The 22,283-nt window shown below is 55.5% G+C and overlaps 4 protein-coding genes across 10 annotated transcripts; 3 read left to right on the forward strand and 1 right to left on the reverse strand.

Moving 5' to 3' along the window:
- The first annotated feature begins 277 nt into the window (after window positions 1-277).
- pus7l (pseudouridine synthase 7 like) lies at window positions 278-8,072 on the forward strand. 3 transcript variants are annotated; one of them, XM_053853733.1, is made up of 9 exons: window positions 284-1,763; window positions 1,824-1,983; window positions 2,045-2,249; window positions 2,313-2,411; window positions 2,486-2,567; window positions 2,626-2,791; window positions 3,848-3,965; window positions 4,035-4,088; window positions 4,152-8,072. In XM_053853733.1, exons 1-9 carry the CDS (start codon window positions 1,004-1,006, stop codon window positions 4,467-4,469), a joined length of 1,962 nt encoding a protein of 653 aa, XP_053709708.1. In that variant the 5' UTR covers window positions 284-1,003; the 3' UTR covers window positions 4,470-8,072. The 3 variants fall into 3 exon arrangements, with proteins under 3 accessions (XP_053709706.1, XP_053709707.1, XP_053709708.1); XM_053853732.1 differs by having other exon boundaries at window positions 282-1,983; window positions 2,045-2,411; XM_053853731.1 differs by having other exon boundaries at window positions 278-1,983; window positions 2,045-2,411; window positions 4,035-8,072.
- pphln1 (periphilin 1) lies at window positions 5,609-14,435 on the reverse strand. The gene is made up of 9 exons (XM_053853734.1): window positions 10,589-14,435; window positions 10,406-10,467; window positions 10,129-10,344; window positions 9,264-9,325; window positions 8,374-8,478; window positions 8,151-8,302; window positions 7,929-7,984; window positions 7,104-7,235; window positions 5,609-6,812 (listed from the first exon to the last, which is right to left on the reverse strand). Coding segments are annotated over exons 1-9 (1,005 nt in total). The 5' UTR covers window positions 10,590-14,435; the 3' UTR covers window positions 5,609-6,593.
- zcrb1 (zinc finger CCHC-type and RNA binding motif 1) lies at window positions 10,287-12,765 on the forward strand. Of its 5 annotated transcripts, XM_053853741.1 has the most exons (7): window positions 10,298-11,316; window positions 11,396-11,424; window positions 11,487-11,598; window positions 11,658-11,765; window positions 11,826-11,935; window positions 12,311-12,386; window positions 12,461-12,763. In XM_053853741.1, exons 1-7 carry the CDS (start codon window positions 11,233-11,235, stop codon window positions 12,614-12,616), a joined length of 675 nt encoding a protein of 224 aa, XP_053709716.1. In that variant the 5' UTR covers window positions 10,298-11,232; the 3' UTR covers window positions 12,617-12,763. The 5 variants fall into 5 exon arrangements, with proteins under 5 accessions (XP_053709713.1, XP_053709712.1, XP_053709714.1 ...); XM_053853738.1 differs by having other exon boundaries at window positions 10,287-10,995; window positions 11,209-11,316; window positions 11,658-11,935; window positions 12,311-12,765; XM_053853739.1 differs by having other exon boundaries at window positions 10,292-11,316; window positions 12,311-12,765.
- On the forward strand, window positions 14,015-22,196 carry yaf2 (YY1 associated factor 2). Its single transcript, XM_053853743.1, has 4 exons — window positions 14,015-14,183; window positions 14,397-14,519; window positions 18,814-18,969; window positions 19,304-22,196. Exons 1-4 carry the CDS (start codon window positions 14,158-14,160, stop codon window positions 19,554-19,556), a joined length of 558 nt encoding a protein of 185 aa, XP_053709718.1. The 5' UTR covers window positions 14,015-14,157; the 3' UTR covers window positions 19,557-22,196.
- Window positions 22,197-22,283: the final 87 nt, after the last annotated feature.

Genomic DNA, 22,283 nt, shown 5'->3' on the forward strand with positions numbered 1-22,283 from the left:
TCTGGAGGAGTAGAGGGAACATTGGGGGAGTAGAGGGGAACATCTGGAGGAGTAGAGGGAACATCTGGAGGAGTAGAGGGAACATCTGGAGGAGCAGAGGGAACATTGGGGGAGTAGAGGGGAACATCTGGAGGAGTAGAGGGAACATCTGGAGGAGCAGAGGGAACACCTGGAGGAGTAGAGGGAACATCTGGAGGAGTAGATGGAACATCTGGAGGAGTAGAGGGAACATCTGGAGGAGTAGAGGGGAACATCTGGAGGAGCAGAGGGAACATCTGGAGGAGTAGAGGGAACATCTGGAGGAGTAGAGGGGAACATCTGGAGGAGTAGAGGGGAACATCTGGAGGAGTAGAGGGAACATCTGGAGGAGTAGAGGGGAACATCTGGAGGAGTAGAGGGAACATCTGGAGGAGCAGAGGGGAACATCTGGAGGAGTAGTCGCTTTTCTCCAGTGTGTTGCTGTAGTCATGTGATGTGTTTGTCATGACGTCATGTTCCCTCCTCCCTGTTCTTCTTGTCGTCGAGCAGCAGCTCCTCGTCTGGAGCGTGGATCATCTCCAGCAGTCTTATGATCTTGAACGGTTCCTTTCTTCCTGACTCGTGAGTCGGCATTATCTTGGACAGAAGTCGCCTGTCGTCATGTTGTGTTTACGATGCGCTTCTCACTCACTGTGTTTCCCACCGGTAGTCGTCGCCTTTTCCGATTCATCGTTTTGAATCGGCGCGGCGTCCGCATGCGCTTTTGAAGCGTTCCCTTTAAGAGGAACGCGCCATCGTCACGTGACCAGGAAGCGTCGTTCGCCTCCTCCGCGTGGTTCTGTTTCCGCGCCGTGACGGTGCACTCGACAACAAAACAGGCGACAACTCGGTCCTCAGGTGGTTCCGGTCTCGCGTGGCCGAATGGGCTTCGCTTCCACTGGTTTCTGCGTCAAACCGCCGACGTCATCGCCAGTGATTTGAAGCCGTCCAGCAGTGACTGGTTTGACTCCTTTCCCCAGAGAAGATGAAGCAGAACCGCGTCAGCCTCCACATCCCGAGCTGCTTCCTCTCACAGCACCAAGGCTTCCGCGGCACCATCAAGGAGCGCGTCAGGGACTTCGTGGTGACAGAAATGGACTCGCACGGGGCTCCGGTGACCGCAGATGCGGCGGCTTCACGGTGTGACTCCGGTGCACCCGGTCGCGGTGAAGAAGCCGGGGACGCGCCGCAGTCTGCTGACTGGAGGTCGGACCCGGCGCCCAGCAGCTTGGATCTCAGCCTGGTTCTGGGTCAGTCTGTCAGTGAGCAGCTGGAGCAGTTCGTGGTGAACCTCCGGGATGAGGAGCTGGACCAGAAAGAGCTTTCTCTGGGCTCCTTCTCCGACAAGTACCAGCGAGCCAACGTGCACAGAGCCGTCCGACACCGCTTCCCCTTCCTCATGACTGTCACCGCTCAGCCCGAGATCCGGGTCAGGGAGGACCCGGACTACAAGGCGCTGTCTCAGCTGGTCAGCGAGGCGGAAGCCGAGGACTTCTTCAGGTTCATCGACGCCAAGGTTCAGGACTCTTCTTACTCTTTCCACCCCGACGCCAGCAAGGAGCACCGCACTGCCGTGCACCACTTCCTCCACCGGCGCTTCGGGAAACTGGTGGAGACCAAGAGCCTGGGCGAGCAGGACCAAACCTTCATCTGCGCCAGACTGCGCCAGCGAGGAGGAGCCCGGAAGCGGAGCCTGGACGAGCGCAGGGACCAGGACGAGCGCAGGGACCAGGAGGTCTACACAGGTGAGTGCGAGTCTCAGAGAAGGTGGAGAAGCTCTGCGGCTCCTGCTCTGCTGCTTGCAGCCTTCACGCTGGAGAAGCAGAACCTGGAGACGCTGGAGGCCGTCAGCCACATGGCGGCCGCGCTGGGCGTTCTGCCCTCGGACTTCACCTACGCCGGCATCAAAGACAAGCGAGCCGTCACCTTCCAGTCCATGGTGGTGAAGAAGGTGTCCCCGCAGCGGTCAGTGGTGCTCGCCCAAGTGGCGCCCCAGCTCTGCGTCTGACGGCCGTGTCGTCGCCAGGCTGGAGGAGAAGCGAGGAGAGCTGGAGAGGCGAGGACTCGTCCTGTCGCACGTCCGCGCCGTCAGCCAGCCGCTGAGACTCGGCCGGCTCAGAGGAAACCGCTTCCACTTGGTGGTCCGGAACCTGAGGCCGCACGGGGGCCGGGCCGCCGGAAGGCTGGCCAGCCTGGCGCCACTGGTGGAGGAAGCTGTGGAGAATGTCAAGGTCCCACTTTCCTTTGGTCCCGCTGGAGCGGTGGGACGCCTCATCTCTTCTGTCCTCCTGCAGACCCAAGGGTTCGTCAACTACTACGGTCCGCAGAGGTTCGGAAGCGCTCGGAGCGTCCAGTCCGACCGGGTGGGTCTGGCCCTGCTGCACGACGACATGGTGAGTGTTGCGGCGCGGCACGGCGCTGGGCTGAGGTGGAGGACCGTTCTCACCGCGGCTCTCCCCCGAGACAGGTGGGCGCCCTGCGGCTTTTCTTCACTCCAGAGGAGGGCGCCGACCCGGCCGGCGAGGCCAAGAGACACTTCCTTCTGACAGGTGGGTCGCAGACTCCCTCCTCCGCAGGCCGGTGGTCACGCTTCACGCTTCTCCTCAGGTGACGCCAAAGAGACGCTGGCGCTGATGCCTCTGTCCAAGGTGCGAGAGCGGCTGATGCTGAGGGCCCTCAACCGCTACGGCTCCGGCCCCGAGGGCTGCACCCAGGCCTGGCTGAGCCTCCCTCACAGCTCCCGGCTCTTCTACCCTCACGCCTACTGCAGCAGGTCTGACTCCCCATCAAACACTGAACAGCCTCCTCATCAGTCACTGAACTGACTCCTCATCAGTCACTGAACTGACTCCTCATCAGTCACTGAACTGACTCCTCACCAAACACTGAACAGCCTCCTCATCAGTCACTGAACTGACTCCTCACCAAACACTGAACAGCCTCCTCATCAGTCACTGAACTGACTCCTCACCAAACACTGAACAGCCTCTTCATCAGTCACTGAACAGCCTCCTCATCAGTCACTGAACTGACTCCTCATCAGTCACTGAACTGACTCCTCACCAAACACTGAACAGCCTCCTCATCAGTCACTGAACTGACTCCTCACCAAACACTGAACAGCCTCCTCATCAGTCACTGAACTGACTCCTCACCAAACACTGAACAGCCTCCTCATCAGTCACTGAACTGACTCCTCACCAAACACTGAACAGCCTCCTCATCAGTCACTGAACTGACTCCTCATCAGTCACTGAACTGACTCCTCATCAGTCACTGAACTGACTCCTCACCAAACACTGAACAGCCTCCTCATCAGTCACTGAACTGACTCCTCACCAAACACTGAACAGCCTCCTCATCAGTCACTGAACTGACTCCTCACCAAACACTGAACTGACTCCTCATCAGTCACTGAACTGACTCCTCACCAAACACTGAACAGCCTCTTCATCAGTCACTGAACAGCCTCCTCATCAGTCACTGAACTGACTCCTCATCAGTCACTGAACTGACTCCTCACCAAACACTGAACAGCCTCCTCATCAGTCACTGAACTGACTCCTCACCAAACACTGAACAGCCTCCTCATCAGTCACTGAACTGACTCCTCACCAAACACTGAACTGACTCCTCATCAGTCACTGAACTGACTCCTCACCAAACACTGAACTGACTCCTCATCAGTCACTGAACTGACTCCCCATCAAACACTGAACTGACTCCTCAACAAACGGACTCCTCCTTAATGAAAGGAGACTCTCTCGCTGGTGACCTCCATCTGGTCTCAGGCGAAGGAGAGGTTCTCAGGACCCGGTTGTCTCCTCAGAGTTTGGAACGAAGCGGCGTCGCAGCGCCTCTTCTGTTTGGGCCCCAGGGCACGAGAGGGAGACCTGGTGTGGACTCGGCGTGGGGCAAGTGGAGCGGAGGGATCCGGGCCTGCCGAGGTAAAGCCGGCTCCAGGATCTGCGTCCGCAGCTTTGAGCCGCTAAACGGTCAGGACGTGATCTTCACAGGTCCACGTGGTGACTCGTCAGGAGGAAGAGGACGGCGTGTACACGCTCGGACATGTGAGGCCTCGGAGCTGCACGTGCTGCCCGAGCTCACGCCCTGATGCTCCACCTTTGTTCCAGGTTCTCCTCCCCATGGCTGGAAACACGGTCAAGTACCCCACCAACATCATGGCCGCCTGGTACCGGGAGAGACTGGCCAGGGACGGACTGGAGAAGTGTCCCTTCCGCATCGCTGGCCTCAAACTGAATCTCCCTGGCTGCTATCGCCCCCTGCTGGCCAACATGAGCAATCTGAGCTACAGCCTGCAGAGCGCTGCGGAGGGGGAGGGGCAGCCGAGCGCCGAGGCTAGCGGGCCCACTCTGGTGCTGAACTTTGACCTGGACTCCTCCTGCTATGCCACAGTTGGCCTGCGCGAGATCATGAAGTGCGACCTCTAGGCGCGTGACTTTCCTTGCCTTTTTTTTTTTTTTTTTTTTTTTACAGTAAAGCTTTTGTGTCGAGGCTTGTGTCACCAGTGGGTGGATGGTCGATTGTGCCATGAAAGAGCCGCGCGTGTTTCGGCTCCGGTGACTCGCCCCAGGTGCCACAGGACGCTGGAGACCCTGCTTGGTCTGGTGACAGGTGCGGTGCAGGGGTCTCACGGCTGCAGCTCCAAGTCAGTCAAAGCCCACAGGTGACGCTCGGGCGCCGTCTCAGACAGGTGAGACGCCTGACTGCTTTGGACGGGAAACTCCAGCCGGCCTCCGTGTTCAGCTCCGGTGAGGGACGCACATTCATCTGCCTCCCGCTTCCACTCACCACCTCGGCCCTGACCGTGCACGCCGGGTTCTAGTCTGGCTCAGGTTAGTCATGTGTTTAGGGGGTGAGGCTGGGGAAAGGGTGGAAACTACCCACTTCTGTCTTCTCTCTCTCTGTCACCGGCTGATCCTCACTTGTGGGGACCAACTGTCGACTAAAACACTTCCTTCCTCAATTTGAGGGTGAAGAGGTCAAAATAATTGGGTCATTCTGACTCTTCGGTTCAGAGGCTGGGGAAAGGGACGATGTCCTGACAAGGATACAAATACAAATGTGTGTGTGTGTGTGAGAGAGGGAGGGAGAGAGAGAGAGAGAGGAGGGAGAGAGAGAGAGGGAGAGAGACAGAGGAGGGAGAGAGAGAGAGAGGGAGAGAGAGAGGGAGAGAGAGAGACAGCGACAGACTCATCCCACACGCCTTTGGTCTGAATGCTGCGTGTGCCATTGTTTTCCAGGGTTCTGGTTGTTCGGGTACAGCTCTCCACAAAAAGTCAGAGGTCGACTCAGACCCTGACGTCTAAGTGTGAAGCTCCAGCAGGAGAGAAGTGGGGCCCCAGCAGTGGGCTGTCTTTCACTGGATGGAGGCTCAGACGTGGAGCCTGCTGCTGCTGCTGCAGGGCTCCAGAGAGGAGCAGAAGACAGAGTTGGTCCTCTCCAGCTGCCAGAGGAAGAGGGAGGTGCTGGGACGCGGTGTAGCCACAGTCCTGCCCCGAACCGTGCAGACGCTTCCTCCTGTGGCAGTGCGGCGGAGAGCTGGCCCGGCTCTCTGCCGGCACCCCTGTGCCACCTGCCCGGAACCGTCTGACCCCACCCACTGGTGTGGCCGAACCGCCTCACATGGCGTGTCACTTTGGTGCTGGCCAGCTCATCTTTGCAGAGGAGTGACAGAGGCAGAGGGCCATCACTGGTACCATGTGTGCCACGGCGCTACATCATGACAAATGGCCCACCCTTCTGCTGCAGCGGCTTCCAGTCACTGCGAGACAATGGACGAGCGCCGGGGGCTTCGATTCATCCCTTCATTGCGGGTCTTTGAAGCCCACAACAGACAAAGCTGTGGAGAAAGCCATGGCCACAAGCGGAGGCTGAAGTGCAGGTGATGGTTCCCTCATCACAGTCCAGGCCGCCCCAGACAGTGGAGCTGAACGAAGAGAATGGATTGAGGGTGGATATCCTGAAGCATCCCATGAGTGACAGGCCACAGCGAACACTGCGGAGGTGCTTGGTCCGACAGCACTCTTCTCATGGGTCCTCAGTGCAGTGTGGAGGAGCAGGGTCGGCCCCCCAGGGGTCCGATCACAGTCCTCTCTCAACAGAGCAGCTGGAGGAGGAGGTCTGGACTGCACCAGAGGCTTCCTCCCGGGAGACCGTCGAGCAGGGGTTCCATGTTGCGGTTCATGCTGTGGTTTGCCACTTCCGCAGAATCAGAATGCACTTCTTCGTCGACCATTACGCACAGCAGAAGACACATTTATTGATTCATCGTGAAAAACGGCAGCGGGCGACCCAGCATTGGCCCCGCACTCAGAGTCTGGTCACGTTTGGACGGCCACTTCCAGGAGAGAGAAAAAAGCTCATGGATGGTCAACTGCCAAAAGTCGTACGATCGAGCAAAGAAACGGCTCAGCTGCTCGACCGAACTAGCGCCACCCACAGTTCAACATGAGATTTGCACATCACACTGGCCTTCCCTCGGAACACTTGAGGAGCAGAAAACCTTTGCTTTTGTCAGAAATCCCACACTGGAAGAGGTGAGCGCTTTGGCCTCAGTGGCCGGCGGTGAACGCGTCACAGAGCGGCCCCTCCGAGGGCCACGGCGCTCTGTCCAGCTCAGCGATGAAACGCTTGAGGTCGTTCAGGCAGCGCTCGCGGATTTCTCCCAGGCTCTCCCTCAGCGGGACCTGCAGCTGCGTCTCCAGGTTTGGGTCTTTGACCACCAACATGTTCACCACCATCCCGAACACCTCGCAGTCCTTTTGGAAGATCTGGAAGGGGAACGTCCAAAGGTAAAGCCCACTTCTGAAGAGAGGCTGCTTCCACCCAAGTCATGGAACAGTTTCTAGTGTGATTTGTGTCGCGTGCTTTCTCTCAGCTCTTCACACCCTTCCTCCTGCAGTCAGATGTTTAACAGGGCTGCAAGTCAGAGAAGGCCAGGAAGCCCACACAGCTCCTGACTTCTCTCCCTGTGGGGACCCTCCGGACACCACTTGCCACGGCATGGCGCCGCGACATGCTGGACTGCTTGTAAACTCTCAGTGCTTGAAGCTTGAGCCTACCTCTTCGATTTCTTTGGCCTTGGCGGCTATCACCGCAGCTCTCTGGCAGTCAAACGCCTCCGCTGGCTTCTGACTCTCCTCTGCGTTGGCAGACGTCTGCTCTTCTTTCTCCGGCGTGGGCTGGTTCTCTTCCTGAAAACACAGCACAGGTTGGAGAGAGGCTCGGCCCCGGCTGGTTCCCTTCAAAAGCATGACCAGTGTCGAGCAGCTTTCTTTCCCACGTCAGAGTCCAGCGACATGAGCAGGATCCAGGGAGAGCAACGACAGATATCTGCTTTAGTTGACACACACACACACAGGCCTCTCATCACGTTGTGACATGGGACTGACTGGCTCCAGTGCTGACGCCTCCTCAGCCACGTTTCTGCTATCTCCTCTGCGTCTTGGAGAGCTTGCTATCGCGACCTGTTGTCTGCCAAACGCGGATGGTCGCCCCTTGTCCCTCGTTTGTTCAACTGGCTTCACCTGGTTCTGGTGAGGCTCTTCATCTTCTGGAGAGAAGATCAGGCTTCCTTGCACCCAGCTGTTGTCGACGTTTCTCCTCTGATCCTGGAGCTCATCTTCAGCTGGATCCACCTGCAGTGACCTGACAGAGGCTTCTGGCTCTGGCTCTTCAGTCGGTGCGGCGGATGCCTTGTCTCGCGCACAGACGCCGCATCAGCTTTATCACAGTCAACATTTCTCTTTGGAATCTGGGTTTGCATTGGTCCTCAGATGTCACAGACGACAGCGGTTCCACAGCAATTTTCCAATGGTGCCGCGTGACCAGCAGAAGGAACCGGTAACACTGAGGGGGAGAGTCACCTCACGCCACATGCAACTCACCTTGACTGAGACGGAGCTGAGAGGAGAAGACTCTCTGGAAAGTCCTGGGATTTTATCTGTCCAACACACAGGGCCGGGTTTAGATGACGTCACAGCAGGGAAACCAGTGCAGCAGGGTTGATATATCGCCATCATTCTGAGGACTTGGCCCAGCCTGCTGGTGCCCCGCCAGGGACACAGCAGCGGAGCGGCCCGGAGAAGGGGCCCTCATGCTCTACCTACTTGGCTGAACAGGAAGTGACGCGGCTTTGGCCCGATCTGGCGAGTACCCTCTGCTGCTGACGCTAGAACCCGAGCGACTGTGGGGCGAGCGGACGCCGTCGCGGCGGCACGGAGAGCGCTCTCTGTAGGAGGAGGCGGGGCCGGGCTTCCTTCTGTCCATCAGAAGAAAAGACTGTCAGACAGTGGCTGGGGTGGCGCTCTGCAGCTTTCATGTCCAACTCACCCGCCCCCTGCAGTGAAGATAGCCGGCGTCAGATTTTCTTCACTCTCGGGCGCCAATCGAGATGCAGTGTAGTTCCTCAGACTGTGACTAGGGGGCGGAGCACGGCTGTGGAGGGTCATGCAGCTTTAGTTCAGAGAGCACGTGGGAGCGAGGAGGGAGCAGGGTCCTCCACATGCTCCCAAGTGGACAAACCACTCCACTTTTCATTACAGTCAAATTGTGTTGCCATTGGAAGCACATGCTTCCATCAAGAGTGACTATCACAAAAGGGGATTAAATACGTGACACGGGAGTTATTCTGACTGCGCAGTCTTTCATCTTAAAAATCAACATGGTGTGTCTATTCATGGCCATTTTCAATGGCTCGTCCATAACTGACGTCACATAGCGGATCTCAGCTCAAGGTTTCGGACACCAATTCCTGACAGTTTTCATGCCACTTTGTTCTGTGGTTTACAGTCGAAGGCCGTAGAGTTCAAGTGTTATTGATGTTCAATATCAGCTTTCATCCTGGAACTCACAGATGGTGGTGAAGTGGTTGTAATCCAGACGAACACACACACTGCTGACAGGCTCAAATACTGAAGCCAGTCAGAGGCTAAACTAAAGGAGCAACTGAGCAGCGGCGGAGCAGGCAAAAACCCGGTGGGTGCAGCTCAGATGGGCGAGCGCTTGGGAGAACTACTGAATCCTTGAAAACCAAGAGTTCCTCCAGTGCGGAGGTGTCTGCAGCCTCCGACAGAAAGATCCGTGACTGACCTCAAACTAAACTCATTTGACTTTGTACATAAAAGACAGTGCCACACAGTCCGAGTGACAGCGCTAGTGTGACCCCCGCAGTGAGCCGCAGCTTTCTGAGCTGGCTCGATGCGTCTCCCCGGATACATTACCCAAAATCCATGGGCCTGCCTGCATGCGGGTCTTCTCTGGGTCCTCGATAGGGATAGTCCTCCTGGAACACACGGTGAAGGACAGACTCAGCTCAATGCCTCCATTCCTGAATATCACGAAAACACAGTGGTGACCTGTGGAACACTGCGTGTGCCAGGTGTGTGTGCACCATGACCGACTCGCCCGTGTTGGGCGGGTGTCATGGGAAAACAAAAGTCACTTATGCTGAGAAAGATGCCGAACTCATTTGAATTGGTTTCAGCAAGTTTGGGGACAAACAAGCCCTTTTTCCGAGAACAACATAATAATTCATTGAGTCAAAAGCGAAAAACTACATCCAGCGAATGTTGAGAATGAGCACATGTGGTTCTCTGATCCACTCCATCCAGTGACCGTCAAGAGCTCGAAATGTAGGCATGTGCAGATTGATCCAGAAACATTGACACTTCCAATCTCTTTCTTGGAGTCAACCTCCACGTCAAAATGACACTGTGAAGTGCACTGTGAAGATGTAGTCAAGTCGGCGAAACACGGCGTCACTGTCTGACGGCAGCTTGTGAAGCTCCAGAGCCGGGCAGTCAAACAATGGCCCCGATGGACTTCATCTTCATGAGCCAAACTCAAACAACCACGACAGCCCACTGACTTGAAGAAGCGATGGGGCTTCTCTGAAACTTTGACATTGAGAAGACGACACTTTCTTCTGCACGCCCAACATCTGTATCACTGAAAGACAGCGCGTGTGACGGCCAATGACGGGCTGGAACAAGACAATCGCCAGCCGACGACAGTGCCACAACATCCATCACTTCAAGTGCCGCTCAACAGCCGGACGTCACCCGGACACGTACGTGCCAAACTCACCCGTCGCAGTGGTGGTGGAGCGCCCCTTCTATCAAGGGGGAAATGATGGCTGTCACCATGGTAACCCCTCTGCTCATCAGCATGGTAGTTCCGCAGGTCGCCGCCCTCCGTGAAGAAGCGGGGGCCAGCGTCATAGCCGGCGCCATGGTTGTAGTCATCCTGCCTGCCGAACGGAACCCTCCGCTCCGGCGGCTGCGAGCCCCGGGGATAGGGACCCTGAGAAGGATTGAAGACGGGCCAGTGGGGTCTCAAGAAGGAGCTCGACCAGCAGACTCACCACCCGGTCAGGAAACCGCTCCTCGTACATGTTTCGCAGGTTTCTGTCTCTTCTGTAGGTCACTGTGAAAGAGCACAGGTTTCATGGCCACAGACAGAGCTGCACTCGGTACGAGGAAACACCTGAAGCGCCCAGCTCACATTCAGCGCTCCTGTCCTCAGTCAACGACACCGGTGCACTCACTTGCTTGCACGGCCTCTTCGCACGGACGCGCCTCGTCGGAAGGACAGAAGAGGCTTTCACACCTTCTTCTGACGGGAGCAGGACCAGGTGTCCGGAGCGGCGTCAAACCCACTGAAGCCTCGGACGAGAAACCGACACGAAGGCAGAGAGATAGCAACTAATGAGGGGGCACCGCTTGAACTAGTCTCTTCGTGACTTTCGGTTCAAACACGTGGCGCATTTCAACACACACACACACACCAGACGCAGACCGAGCACCGCGGGTGTTCGTTAGCTTAGCTTTAGCTCTTGTGCTGAGCCCGGCGTGACGCGAGCAGCAGCGGAGCACAGCGCAGTGCATTGTGGGAAGTGTGAAACGACGACACGGATCGCCATCCACAGGAGGGCCGTCTGGAGACGCACGTCAGGTTGGTCGTGGTTGAAATGCGCCTGTTTTTCGACTGATTCGTAAGAGTGGTGAATGAGCCAGGGACGCTCACCTGCATCCCATCCAGTAGGCGGCGGTAAAGCTGCCGCCCGCCAAGACACTTGCTCACCACCAGGAGGAGGACATGGCGAGCGTCGCCGCCTAGCCTTCTGTCGACAGCTGAGGGCTGAGTTTCTCTGGCCGTGTGTTGCAGGAGCGGCGTGTTTCAGGCCTCAGAATGAGCGGCGGTTTGGCTCCGAGTAAAAGCACCGTCTATGTTTCCAACCTGCCTTTCTCCCTCACCAACAACGACCTGCACAAGGTAACGTCCGCTGGCGTGTCGAGAGCGGGACGCCCTGCTGAACCCGAGTAAACCCACCGCTGCCTGTCCATCTCCACAGCTCTTCACCAAATATGGACAAGTTGTCAAGTGAGTACTGCTGACGGGACGCTTGGCCTGACCGTCTTTTCCAACGGCCGCTGTGATTCCAGGGTCACTATTGTCAAGGACAAACACACGCACCGCAGCAGAGGCGTGGCGTTCGTGCTGTTCCTGGAGAAAGAGTCCGCACACGCCTGCGCTCGGGCCGTCAACAACAAGCAGGTGAGCGCAGCCGCCCGGCTCTCGCTGGGTCTGCAGTGCTCACGGACGGTGTCCCGCAGTTGTTTGGCAGGACGGTGAAAGCCAGCATAGCCATCGACAACGGACGGGCTGCCGAGTTCATCAGGAGGAGGAACTACACGGACAAATCCAAGTGTTACGAGTGCGGGGTGAGTGAGCGACAGACCGCGCGTCCTGCCGCGGTGCCTGACTGGCCGTCAACACTACAGGAGACGGGACATCTGAGCTACGCCTGCCCCAACAACATGCTCGGCGAGAGAGAGCAGCCCAAGAAGAAGGACAAGAAAAAGAGGAAGAAGAGTCAGCAGGCAGATCAAGTGTGAGTATAAACGTCCTGTTGGAATATGTCACATTTACACGGCTGGAATCCAGGTGGACCGGCGCAGTGAAGGCTTCTCTGTGCGGTGGTGGATCCTGAAGTACAACAGGACCAAAGTCTCACTGATAAACAATGTCAAACAAACGAGTCAAGCGTGCCAGGTCTCAGACTGCTGGGCCCATGACCAGACTCGCCACAATTCACTTCCCTTCACCTCTCTCTGTCGTCCTCCTCCGTTTCCCTCTCTCCATCCTCCACTCCAGTCCCTCCCTGTCATCCCTCATCCCCACACCTCCACATGGCTCTGCATGCTTCCATGTCAAGGAGCTGTTGTGATGAAGGCGCCTGCAATGTTTCACTGAGCTTTGTGTTCAGCGAAGAAGAGGAGGACAGTGAGGCGGAAGGAGAGGATCCGGCGCTGGACAGTTTGAGTCAAGCCATTGCTTTTCAAGTGAGTGGGAAAAGTGGATTCCTAGCTGGTTCCGGTCGGATGTTTGCGCCAGTGAGTGTGGTGTGTTTCTGTAGCAAGCTCGAATCGAGGAAGAGGAGGATAGAAGAAGGAAGACTGCAGTCGCGTCTCAGGCTGAAGGTGGCCCATCCTCGTCCTCGTCTTCAGACCCCAGGAAACCCAGGATCAAAAAGAGCGCATACTTCAGCGATGAAGAGGAAGTCAGCGACTAAAGGAAATATGAACCCGCCCCTTTTTTGAAGTTGGACTGCATTCTGCTTATACAGGGGATTTTTCCACTGTTGAACCAGGACCACAAGTGTTTTCTAATAAAATGTGTGACTGATCCAAAGTACAAAGAGACTCCCAAATGACGTAGTGTCGATGATTTTGTCGTGAAAAGCAAAGAGTCCAACAAAAACAGATTTGTTTTGCCACACATTCTGACGCAGGCTGCAGCTCTGGGCCAGGCCTTCTGGGGTTACTTTGGTGTCTTTCAATACGAGGTCGTCCCCCAGACAGGGTCCTCTTTAGTCTAACACAGGTACAGGACACAAGTTTACAGTGGTGAGGAGCACGGCAGCTGAAGCCTGTGACCCATGTCAGATGAGCGGGTGGAGATGAGGCAAGTGGCGAAAGATGACTTCAGACATTCGGGCTCCGTCGTGCAGAGTGAAGACAGGGACCCGATCAGACAGAGCCCGCGATGTTCACAGACAGACAAAAACGCCTCTGTTTAGACGCCAACAGAGAATTCAACGTTCTCTGTTGGCGAGAGTTATTTTCGGAAGCGGAGAGTGTGAAATGTCCGTTTCTGAAAATAGCAGGCTGCAGCTAAAGGCAGGACAAACGAGGTGAAGAGGAGAGTGCAGGCAGGGTGGAACAGGTCTGGAGCAAATGTCAGGTCTGACCAGTGACGGGAGAGCGGCGGTGAAAGAGATGCTCCGGGCCACTGGTGTCAGAATGAATCCCAAACGGCCCAAGTGGGTGCAGCTTTTCGGTCCATCCCATCAGGTGTCTGAAGGCTGCGTTCACTGGTCAGTCTGCTGATGGGCTCAGCTCCATGTGCTTGCAGGATCGGAACAGAAGCCTGCACCCACGCGGTCCTGCCCGAGGGGCCAGTAGGGAGAGCTGCCAGGAGCGGGGACACGGGAGGCATATTTGGAGATGCTCAGGGTTTCATGGGAAGGAACCAGCACATCTGAGGGACAGTTTGGAGACAAAGCTAGGGAGTAATAACCAGTCACGACGCCGAAACTCTGCTGACTGCTCCTGGCGGCTATAGTCGGCCTCAAGCAAGACACTGTAGAATGATTGATAATATGCGGCTGGTGCACGTGTGAACTTCATCATGGAGATAGATATATGGTCTCTATGCCTGACGTGTCTAAAGCACAAAACATTTGCAACTACCGGGGTTAGACTCGAAAAACCACCACGGGTCAGCTGGCGTGCAAATACGTCGCAGGTGGCTGGACCTCTGTACTCGAGAGGTCAAAGAGCGACGAAACGCAGCGAGCAACGTCTTGATCGCCACGACATCCGCGTTTACGCACAGCACCTGAACGCGCCATGGACTCATCATGAGGAATGTCAGCCTCGGGAAGTAACGAGCCGCTTGATTGGCGGAGTCGCGACACGTGACCACCTCCCAAGCGGAGTTTCCACGACAGCTGGAGCGGCACAGGCGCGTCGCGTCTTTTTTTTAGTGAAAAGCTCGGAGAATACCGCCGGTTCGAACCCATCCCCGAAGCCCAGTGGAAGCTGTTCTGGCATGGGCGACAAGAGGAGTCCCACAAGGTGAGAACCGAGTCAGTCCGGGCCGGGGCCGCCGGATAAGGACGGCTTTCTTCGCGGCGTGTTGTGTGTGCGTGCGTGCGTGCGTGCGTGCGTTCGCGCGCGCGCATGAAACCTCGTTGTCCTTCCATTGTCGCCTCTTCCGACGATCGCCGTCGACTTCCTGCTCCTGCTCGGCTTCCACGCTGCGTACTGACCGCTGCATTGTTCGTTTAGGCCGAAGCGTCAACCGAAGCCCTCAGACGAGGGATTCTGGGACTGCAGCGTGTGCACGTACAAGAACACGGCGGAGGCGTTCAAGTGCATGATGTGTGACGTCAGAAAGGGGACGTCAACAAGGTAAGGATGCGCACATTTTGTTGGCATGTGTCACCCGAGTTCGAAGATCGGCTCCTGACCCCGCTGTAACGTTTGCCGCGCCGTCCGAAGAGCGTGGACAGAGCCCCGTGGCTCGGTGTCCGCGTCTCTCATGTCTCCCCATGAAACCAGCCCTCACTGTTTCTGACCACCGTGTGGAGCCGAGGGACACCTTCTCGGGACGTGCGTGAAGAGTGAATGCATGCTGAACCGTGACAGGGAAGCCAGGGCACCGAGGGGCCGGTCATGGCAGTTGTTCAACTGATGGAAGTCAAAGGCAGGAGAGGTCACCATCTCAGTGAGGTGGCGTGGTGGTGGTGACCTATATAGTCTTCTATGGCCCACTGTGAGTCACCATCGGCCGGAGACAAATTCCCTGTATGTTAAAAGATACTCGGCAACAAAGCGGATCCTGAGCTCCGAAGTCAAGATGGTGGCGTTTCGTGTGCTCACGGCAGCACCTCTGGCCAGCCGACCGGGGAGAGCACACTGTTTGGCTGAGTTGCCTCTCCAGGTGTGTGGGCGGCAGGTGGAGTCGCACTAGCAGCGAGGTGTTTCTTTCGGAGAGTCCTGGGTTAAACCGCCGTCCTCCACGCTTGATGTCTCCACTTGGAGTCATGGCCTTTGGCCTGGTGGGAGTTCTGTCCTGAAGCATGAGCTTCTCGCTCCGCGGTGAGGCAGAATCTGTGCACGCGGCGTGCATGCAGACGAGTGCCGGGTGGGTTGCCGTGAGGAGGGGCCCTGGCTTTCTCTCATGAACACTGACTCGTTCATGTGCTCACCTTGGTGATGGATTCATCTCCAGTGAGCAGGAGCCACTCTTGGTTTCACGTGTCGCCACGGACAGTCATGTGATCTGCCTTCCATCCATCAGGGCTTTCATCGTCCTCGGTTGACAAAACTAGCCGTCAAGCCCCAAACGGGAAACTCTGGGTTGTGCAGACTTGGATCAGCCGTGTGTCCGGCTTTGGTGAAACATGAATTGCATTATATAAAGCAGGCAGACATGCAAGTCCTGCACTGTTGTAGGTAATACCTCAACAACAGGAACTGTAGTTTACCTTTAGTTACATGACCCGGGGGCGTTTGAAGCGTCAACACACAGCGCGGGCTCCCTCCCTCCTCGAGCTCCAGCTCTGGTTCCAACTGACATGGAAATTGCTGGTGTAGACTGAGGAACGACGGCGAGACTGAGAGCTGGCAGCCGGGCCGCGTGTTCAGCAGCATGTTGATTTCATGCATGAGCCTAGAGAGCCAGAGCTCCAGGTCCGTGTTTTATCTCTCACTCCAGTTGCTGCAGACGCAGTGTCCAACGTGGCCCGAGTCACCTGAACCACAGAGAAGTAGCCATGATGCATGCCATGCCGAGGGAATGCTGTCGAAGCAGCTTGGTCAGATGAGTTTGCCAGACGTGGTGAGCGATCTCAACCAAACATGATGGAACCAAACGGTGTTTTGTAACTCGGCCGCCAGCTCCGGGTACAGACCATCCAGCCGGTTCTCACTGGATTCATGTGGCAACATGGTCTGGAAAAGTCCAGCGAGATGATGAATTGATCTCAAGTCGTTTGCATCAAGGCCATTGTCAGGTTGTTGTGCTGCTCATGGAGCTTTCCTTTCCTTGTCTGCTTCATGCAGAAGAGAGAGCCAGGAAGGTCACACCTGTCACCCGGGCTTCCTCAGTCCCTGGGCTCAGGATGATGCCTCTTCTCAGCAGGGTGGGGTCTAAATCTAGATCTGGGTTTGGCAGGAGGCGAGCCTGAAGGTACTCTCTGTTTCTGGCCTGAGAGTGGAAACATTTGGACTTGGGAGCAGCTGGCTGACGTGATTGACCTGCTCCAAAACATTGTACCAGTTTTCAGAGAGGACACGATGCCCTTCTCTGTCGCGTATGTCTGGTGTGCAGACCCGAAAAACAAGAGGAAACACGCTTGCAAGTATGAAGGTTTAAAATATCATAATGTGAGTCCAACGCAGGCTCATGCATGGAGCAGCTTCATGGGATCTGCAACATGAATCCCCTAACGCTCCACTCTCATCCTTCCTAGTTGCTTCCTAGTCAGTGACGACCTGTGCATCTTCAGCTCCGACATGTTGAAGACCCCCATCCGCACGAAGACAGTCACTTGTGTCGGATTGGCTTTTGGTTCTCAGTCTCTGTGTCTGATAGACATTTGAGAAGCAGCTCAGGACAGTGGATTGGGATCTATTTGAATAAGGTGATGTCACGGCCCTGTTGCCCTCAGATCTCGACTCGCAAGTTGCCAAGTCAACAAAAGTTGACAACAATAGCGGCGCACTGCAGATTGGTGTCTCCAGAAACCGTTCAGCTTATTACGAATATGAACACAGAACACTCACTGGAAATGAAACCATTTTAATTCAGGCACATATCCCTCTCCAAGGAGGAACAGCATTGAATTGGACGCGAGACTCTGCAGTTTGACTGCAAAACGCAGACGGATTTGGTCGTTTCCGCCTCTGCGTAAGCAACACTTGAGAAAGACTGGTCATGTCGCTCGGTGAAATACTTCTTTTTTGGCCAATTGGCTTAGCTTTTCTGAAGCGTCACGCTCACAACGCCAATGGTTGCTCAGTGTTCCTGCAGCGCTCTCACTTTCATGAGCCCAGAAAACTCTCTGCTGTGCTCCCTCAAGTGCTGGCCCTTTAAATGGCGTGTTTCTTTGGAAGGCGCTTCCCTGCGCCCGTGCTCGTGCTGCTGGATGCTAACTTCTAATGACAGATCGAAAAGACCTCCTCGGCGGACAAGCTGCTACCCAGTGGGCTTCATCAGGGTGCTGTGATCGCTGTGTGGGGTCATTGCAGACCAAGGCAGTTCACAACGATATCGGACCCTCGTGATTGACGCGTCCCTACCCACTACAGTTTTGAAGCAAACGTCAACATTCGCTGTTGTACACAAGTTGTGTGCACAAGCGATGCTTTGCGCTGCTAACAAGTCTCTGAAAGAAATGCGTTGTGGGGTGCAGCTGCCATTTTCTTTCTTTTTTTTAACAGGGATTGGAGATTGGCGCAGTCCCTCCCTCCCTCCCTCCCTCCCTCCCTCTCTCTCTCTCTCTCTTGGTTTCTTGGCACCAGTCTCCGAATGGTGCTTGGAGTGGGAATTTTGGTCAGAAACCAAAGTGTCAAATGTAATGTGTTGGACCAGCAGATGTGGAGTCACGCGCCTGGCTTTAGTGAGGAGTCTAGGAAAACTAGCTTGGTGCTGCTCGACCGTCCGTTACTGTCACTGTTTGGGTCCGTCTCAGCCTGCATGATAAAGCGTGAAAACAAACATTCAGCCGCCGTGTGTCAGATTTCATTTTTCATGAAAATGGATGTAGTGATTGGAGAGATGGTGCCAGGATAGAAGCCAGTCTTTTCGCTGGGATTTGGAAACGAGGCGCTCACAGCCCCGCCCCCAGCACGCTCCCCTCACGACGCGCCAGGTCAACGACCCACAGGCTTTGGAAGAAAGATGCGGTCAACATCTGTGTATCAAGTGCCCACAGACTGCGTGTTTCCCTGATGACCACAAGAGGGACCTCTTGCCTCAGGGACCGAGGGCTACCATCTTGGAGTTGGTGCCGTGACCTTCATCAAAACAATCACATTATCAGTTCTAAGAATCGGGATTATTGTCCTCAGAATGGTGCTGGCCTCGGGTCCCGGGTGGTACCGCCCTGGATCCAGGACAAGTGGCGTAGACGTCGCAGCAGGTGTCTGATGTCAGATGTTGTGAACCTTTTGAATGAGCAAATGGAAGTTCAAATGAAGGAGTGGAGGACACAGGTGTCATGCTACTTGCTACCATGCAACCTCCTGGTCAGACAGCGGACGCCTTATTGCTTTGATTTGCAGCTGCTCAAAAATGTACTTCAGAAGAGCCATGTTTTCATTTAGAGCCAAAGTGTGCGCCGCTGAACGGGCTTTGAGCTTCCGACCTTATGGACTGAGTCCGGGGCGACGACAGGCTTCCTGTCAGCTGACGTGAGTGGACAGTTTGGTCAGTGCAGCGGCAGCATGTCGCTGGTCCGTCGCTGCGGCAGGTGACCCCTGTTGGCCGTGGTCAGCCCCGGTTTCAGGAGGAGGACTGCCAATGCGGTGTTGTTTTTGGGGCGCCCCCTCTCCTCAGCTCCAGCCTGCAGCAGGGGCTGGGATGTTTTACACTGGACTCTCTGTTCCTGATGCCTCGGGTTTCATCTGTCATGCAGTGGTGAATAGCTCCACCTGCTGGATAAGTTCATGCCTGCTCTTTCCCTCTTTTCTGGTGCAGAAAGCCTCGTCCTGTCTCCCAAGTCGTCACCCAGCAGCAGGTCACGCAGCAGTTTGTCTTGCCCCCACAACCCAAGAAGGAGAAGAAGGAGAAATTGGAACGAGAGCGGAGCGACAAGGAAGGCCCGTTGAAGAAGAACAGTCACAAGAAGATGAGGTAACCAAAGACGGACTCGATCTCAAGCCCAGTCATCCACTCCCACATGCGCAAAAAGACTTCAAGTGTTTGTCATTCCAAAGTTCTTCAAAGCTTGGTGCCGGTGGCGTCTGGAGGCAGGAAAATTCACAGCCAAACCAATGTGCATTAGTGAAGCGTGTGAAGCAGCGGGCAGCCTGGCGCAGTGTCCGTGCTGAGACGCAAGCGCTGCAGTGGCCAGACCACGTGACCTCACCAGGCCAGCACATGGTGCCGGCTCCTTTCTTAAACCCGCGGGAACGTGGTGCCCTCACACTTCAGCATGTGGTAAGCTCACGCTTGCTCTGTGTTCCAGGCCCCGGTTAAAGAACATCGACCGCAGCAGTGCGCAGCACCTGGAGGTGACTGTCGGGGACCTGACGGTCATCATCACAGACTTTAAGGAGAAGACCAAGCCGGCGTCCACGACCGCCTCCTCCTCCAGCTCCGCCCTCGTCGCTGACCACCACAGCCAAAATGGGTCCAGTTCGGAAGCCACAGAGAAGGGTCTTTCCTGCTCGTCCTCGCCGCGCGGCGAAGGAAGCTCCGTCAACGGAGAATCCCACTGAGAGAACTCGCCTGGAGCCAAGATGTCTTTTGTTTGTCATGGAATTTTCAGCAATTTCTGGCAGAGACTGTGGAATTTTGAAAAGCAATACTCCTCCTCCTCCTCCTCCTCCTCGTCGTCGTTGAGTCTTCAGTCTGTATGGATTTTGAAAGTAGCTTCCCAAACCCTGTGTTTCTGGAACTGACCCGGTGGGTTTCCCGGGAGACGGTGCCGACACGTCTCCTACTGTGCTCTGTTGCTTGGGATTTTCACTTCAAGAGGAACGAGCAGCTGTGAAGCCTCGGTGATCTGAACCTGTTCCAGCCCCTGGTCATCCTCTTGGACCGGGACCACAGCAGACGTGACGTGACGTGAAGCCGAGGAACTGGTGGACGCGTCGCCGCTTCCCGTCTGCTCTGCTGCTCGACTGTTGAGGAAGACGAACATGTCGGGTGTGAGAGACCTCCAGGAAGCTTGAAAGATGGAGGTGCATCATGTGGCCATGATGAGTGCGGGTTTCTGTGTTCCTGACAAACGAGCGGTGGTGCTGGCGAGTGACGAGCCCAGGGAGTGTCTGGCTCGGGCTGGAAGCGGTGACCTGGGCGAGCCACCTTCAGGCAGGGGACTCTGGGACTTGTGCATGTGTGACACTGTTGGGACACTTGGATGGCGTCTATTTGAGGGGTTTCTTCCAGATGGCTTCCTTTCCTTCTGATGCTTCAGGAACTTTATATTTGTCATTTTCACTTGTCAAAGTTTTAGAATGCAGAGACTATAGATGGACTGATTCTGAACTGTAAAGGCAGTAGACTTCGACAGTAATATTCCTAGGAACCAATGATGCTTTGATGTTGTCGTTTGCCATCATGTCAGTGTTGCTGTCCTCATGTTAATTTAACTCTCGCGCCTCTCGTGGCATGACGACGTGTTTGTTTGTGTAACAGTGGGTGGGGCTACGTGCCACGTGTTCCTCCAACAGTGGCTGGGATGAGAAAAAAGGACATTGAGAAATGCTTCATAATGTTTTGATTGAAAGGTGTGAAATGGCTTATGACCTCGTGTCAGGACACAATAAATTTTACTATAATGCTCTTGGATTTCTTCTTGTCTATCTTTCAGCGGATGGACCTTTCCTCCGGAATCTCATTGGAACCTGTAGTGGGACTGAATTCTTCATCCGACACGTTGAGGGGTGTCTGTCCTGCGATGGTGGCCTGCCACTTCTTCACCTGCTGCCGCTGCTCAGACACGCTCCATGAAGCTCAGGGCTCTGCCTCCCACGCAGGTCTCCATTCCTCTCCGCTCCTGTGAGGTGCTCACTGGACACGCACTCGACATCTGGGGTGAGCTCACGATCGCTGGCAGGCCAGGGACTCGACTCCTCTTCGCCCCACAAACACGCTGGAAGGCAGTTGCTGGAGGAGCACGGGAGAGAGAGCGCACCCCCCACCGAGGTTCTGCTTTGCTTCAAGCGAATGAAGCCCTGCATGATGGATGTTCTGAGTGGCTTGAGTGTGGAAACGCTGGGAGTGTTATGACGAAACCATCTCGCATCTTACGCCTCACCAGTGGATCTTCACTATCGTGAGTTTTTCGGTAGAATGCTGACCCAGTGGCGTATGCCTACCTCGGATCTTCTGGTTGGCTTTCAGGCTTTTTTGGAAGGAAGTGTGGCTGCCATCTAGTGGGCAAGGTTGTTCCTTAACATACATATACTGTTGCGCTCCAGTCTTGTGAAAACATCAGGGCTCTTAATACATATTCACATGAGGTTGTCCAGTCTTTTGTTTGTTTGTTTTCCTCTCTGAAATATATTTCGATGGAGGCGAAATCACCACCTGCAGCCACTCCACTTCAACCGGCGATTGTCGGGCACGTGCGGGGCGCCCAGAGTCATCCAGGCCGTTTAAACCTCGGGCGCCCCGACTCTGTGGAAGGGAGGCTGGCCACCGCGGTGAGCTGCCCTCTACCTTCCGGCAACGTTTCATTGGACAGATGAGACGAGGGCCGACTCCAGAACACGAGACATGTTGGGCTGACTCCAGCAACAGTGAAGGATGAGGTGAGGGTGCGACGGTCTGTGGACGGACCTCGCCTGCTCATCATCCACCAAACTGCATCTGATCGCTCAGCATGGACTGTGCCAGAGTCTTCAGGCCCGTGGACCCTGGAAGTGCGGTGTCTATCCCTGGGCCCTGGGACTCGCCATCCACCAGGTGTCCGTCCTGCATAGCAAGATATTCAGAAGATCGCATCACGCCACGTGTTTGATTCCGTTTTTATTTTGTTGTTTTCAGTCACAGTTATGCTTGCTTTGTGCTCTCACGGTATTTCATCAATGGTCTTTAAAAAATGGAGCCAGCCTATAGCTTTCCAGTGAGTGGGTGGGTCAGTGAGTGGCTGCAGCTGAGAAGGTGATGCAACCATCACCTTCTCAGCAGTGCGTTCTGCTGAGAAGGTGATGGTTGCAGCCTGCCACCTCTTCAGGACCCAGAGACGTGCAGGTGGGATCAGAGCCTTTGACCCTTCTCACCCTGGACGTGGACTGTTTGTTCCTCTTCCCTCTGGCAGGAGGCTACGGTCCATCCAAGTCACAGGAACAGCTTCTTCCCCTCGGCCGTCACACTGTTGAATTCATGAACAGCCTTACGTCTCTTACTATCGTTTATGTTTTATTCCATTCATTTATTTTGGTTCATCATTGCGCTGACAACGGCAATGAAGCTGGCTGAGAGCGTGAGTGGCCGGC

The sequence above is a fragment of the Synchiropus splendidus genome, chromosome 1, assembly GCF_027744825.2.
Source record: "Synchiropus splendidus isolate RoL2022-P1 chromosome 1, RoL_Sspl_1.0, whole genome shotgun sequence".
Classification (NCBI taxonomy): domain Eukaryota; kingdom Metazoa; phylum Chordata; class Actinopteri; order Syngnathiformes; family Callionymidae; genus Synchiropus; species Synchiropus splendidus.

Excerpts from the sequence above, each read along its gene's own strand:
- yaf2 (XM_053853743.1), top strand. The coding sequence starts at position 14,158 with ATGGGCGACAAGAGGAGTCCCACAAG. Across the intron at positions 14,520-18,813 it reads AGAAAGGGGACGTCAACAAG|AAAGCCTCGTCCTGTCTCCC; the intron begins GTAAGGATGCGC and ends TTTCTGGTGCAG. Across the intron at positions 18,970-19,303 it reads AACAGTCACAAGAAGATGAG|GCCCCGGTTAAAGAACATCG; the intron begins GTAACCAAAGAC and ends TCTGTGTTCCAG.
- pus7l (XM_053853731.1), top strand. The coding sequence starts at position 1,004 with ATGAAGCAGAACCGCGTCAGCCTCCACATCCCGAGCTGCTTCCTCTCA. Across the intron at positions 1,984-2,044 it reads AAGAAGGTGTCCCCGCAGCG|GCTGGAGGAGAAGCGAGGAG; the intron begins GTCAGTGGTGCT and ends TGTCGTCGCCAG. Across the intron at positions 2,792-3,847 it reads CCTCACGCCTACTGCAGCAG|AGTTTGGAACGAAGCGGCGT; the intron begins GTCTGACTCCCC and ends TTGTCTCCTCAG.
- pphln1 (XM_053853734.1), bottom strand. Across the intron at positions 9,326-10,128 it reads CTCCACCACCACTGCGACGG|GAGGACTATCCCTATCGAGG; the intron begins GTGAGTTTGGCA and ends CGTGTGTTCCAG. Across the intron at positions 7,236-7,928 it reads TCAGCTCCGTCTCAGTCAAG|GAAGAGAACCAGCCCACGCC; the intron begins GTGAGTTGCATG and ends CTGTGTTTTCAG.
- zcrb1 (XM_053853737.1), top strand. The coding sequence starts at position 11,233 with ATGAGCGGCGGTTTGGCTCCGAGTAAAAGCACCGTCTATGTTTCCAAC. Across the intron at positions 11,425-11,486 it reads AAATATGGACAAGTTGTCAA|GGTCACTATTGTCAAGGACA; the intron begins GTGAGTACTGCT and ends CTGTGATTCCAG. Across the intron at positions 11,936-12,310 it reads AGTCAGCAGGCAGATCAAGT|CGAAGAAGAGGAGGACAGTG; the intron begins GTGAGTATAAAC and ends CTTTGTGTTCAG.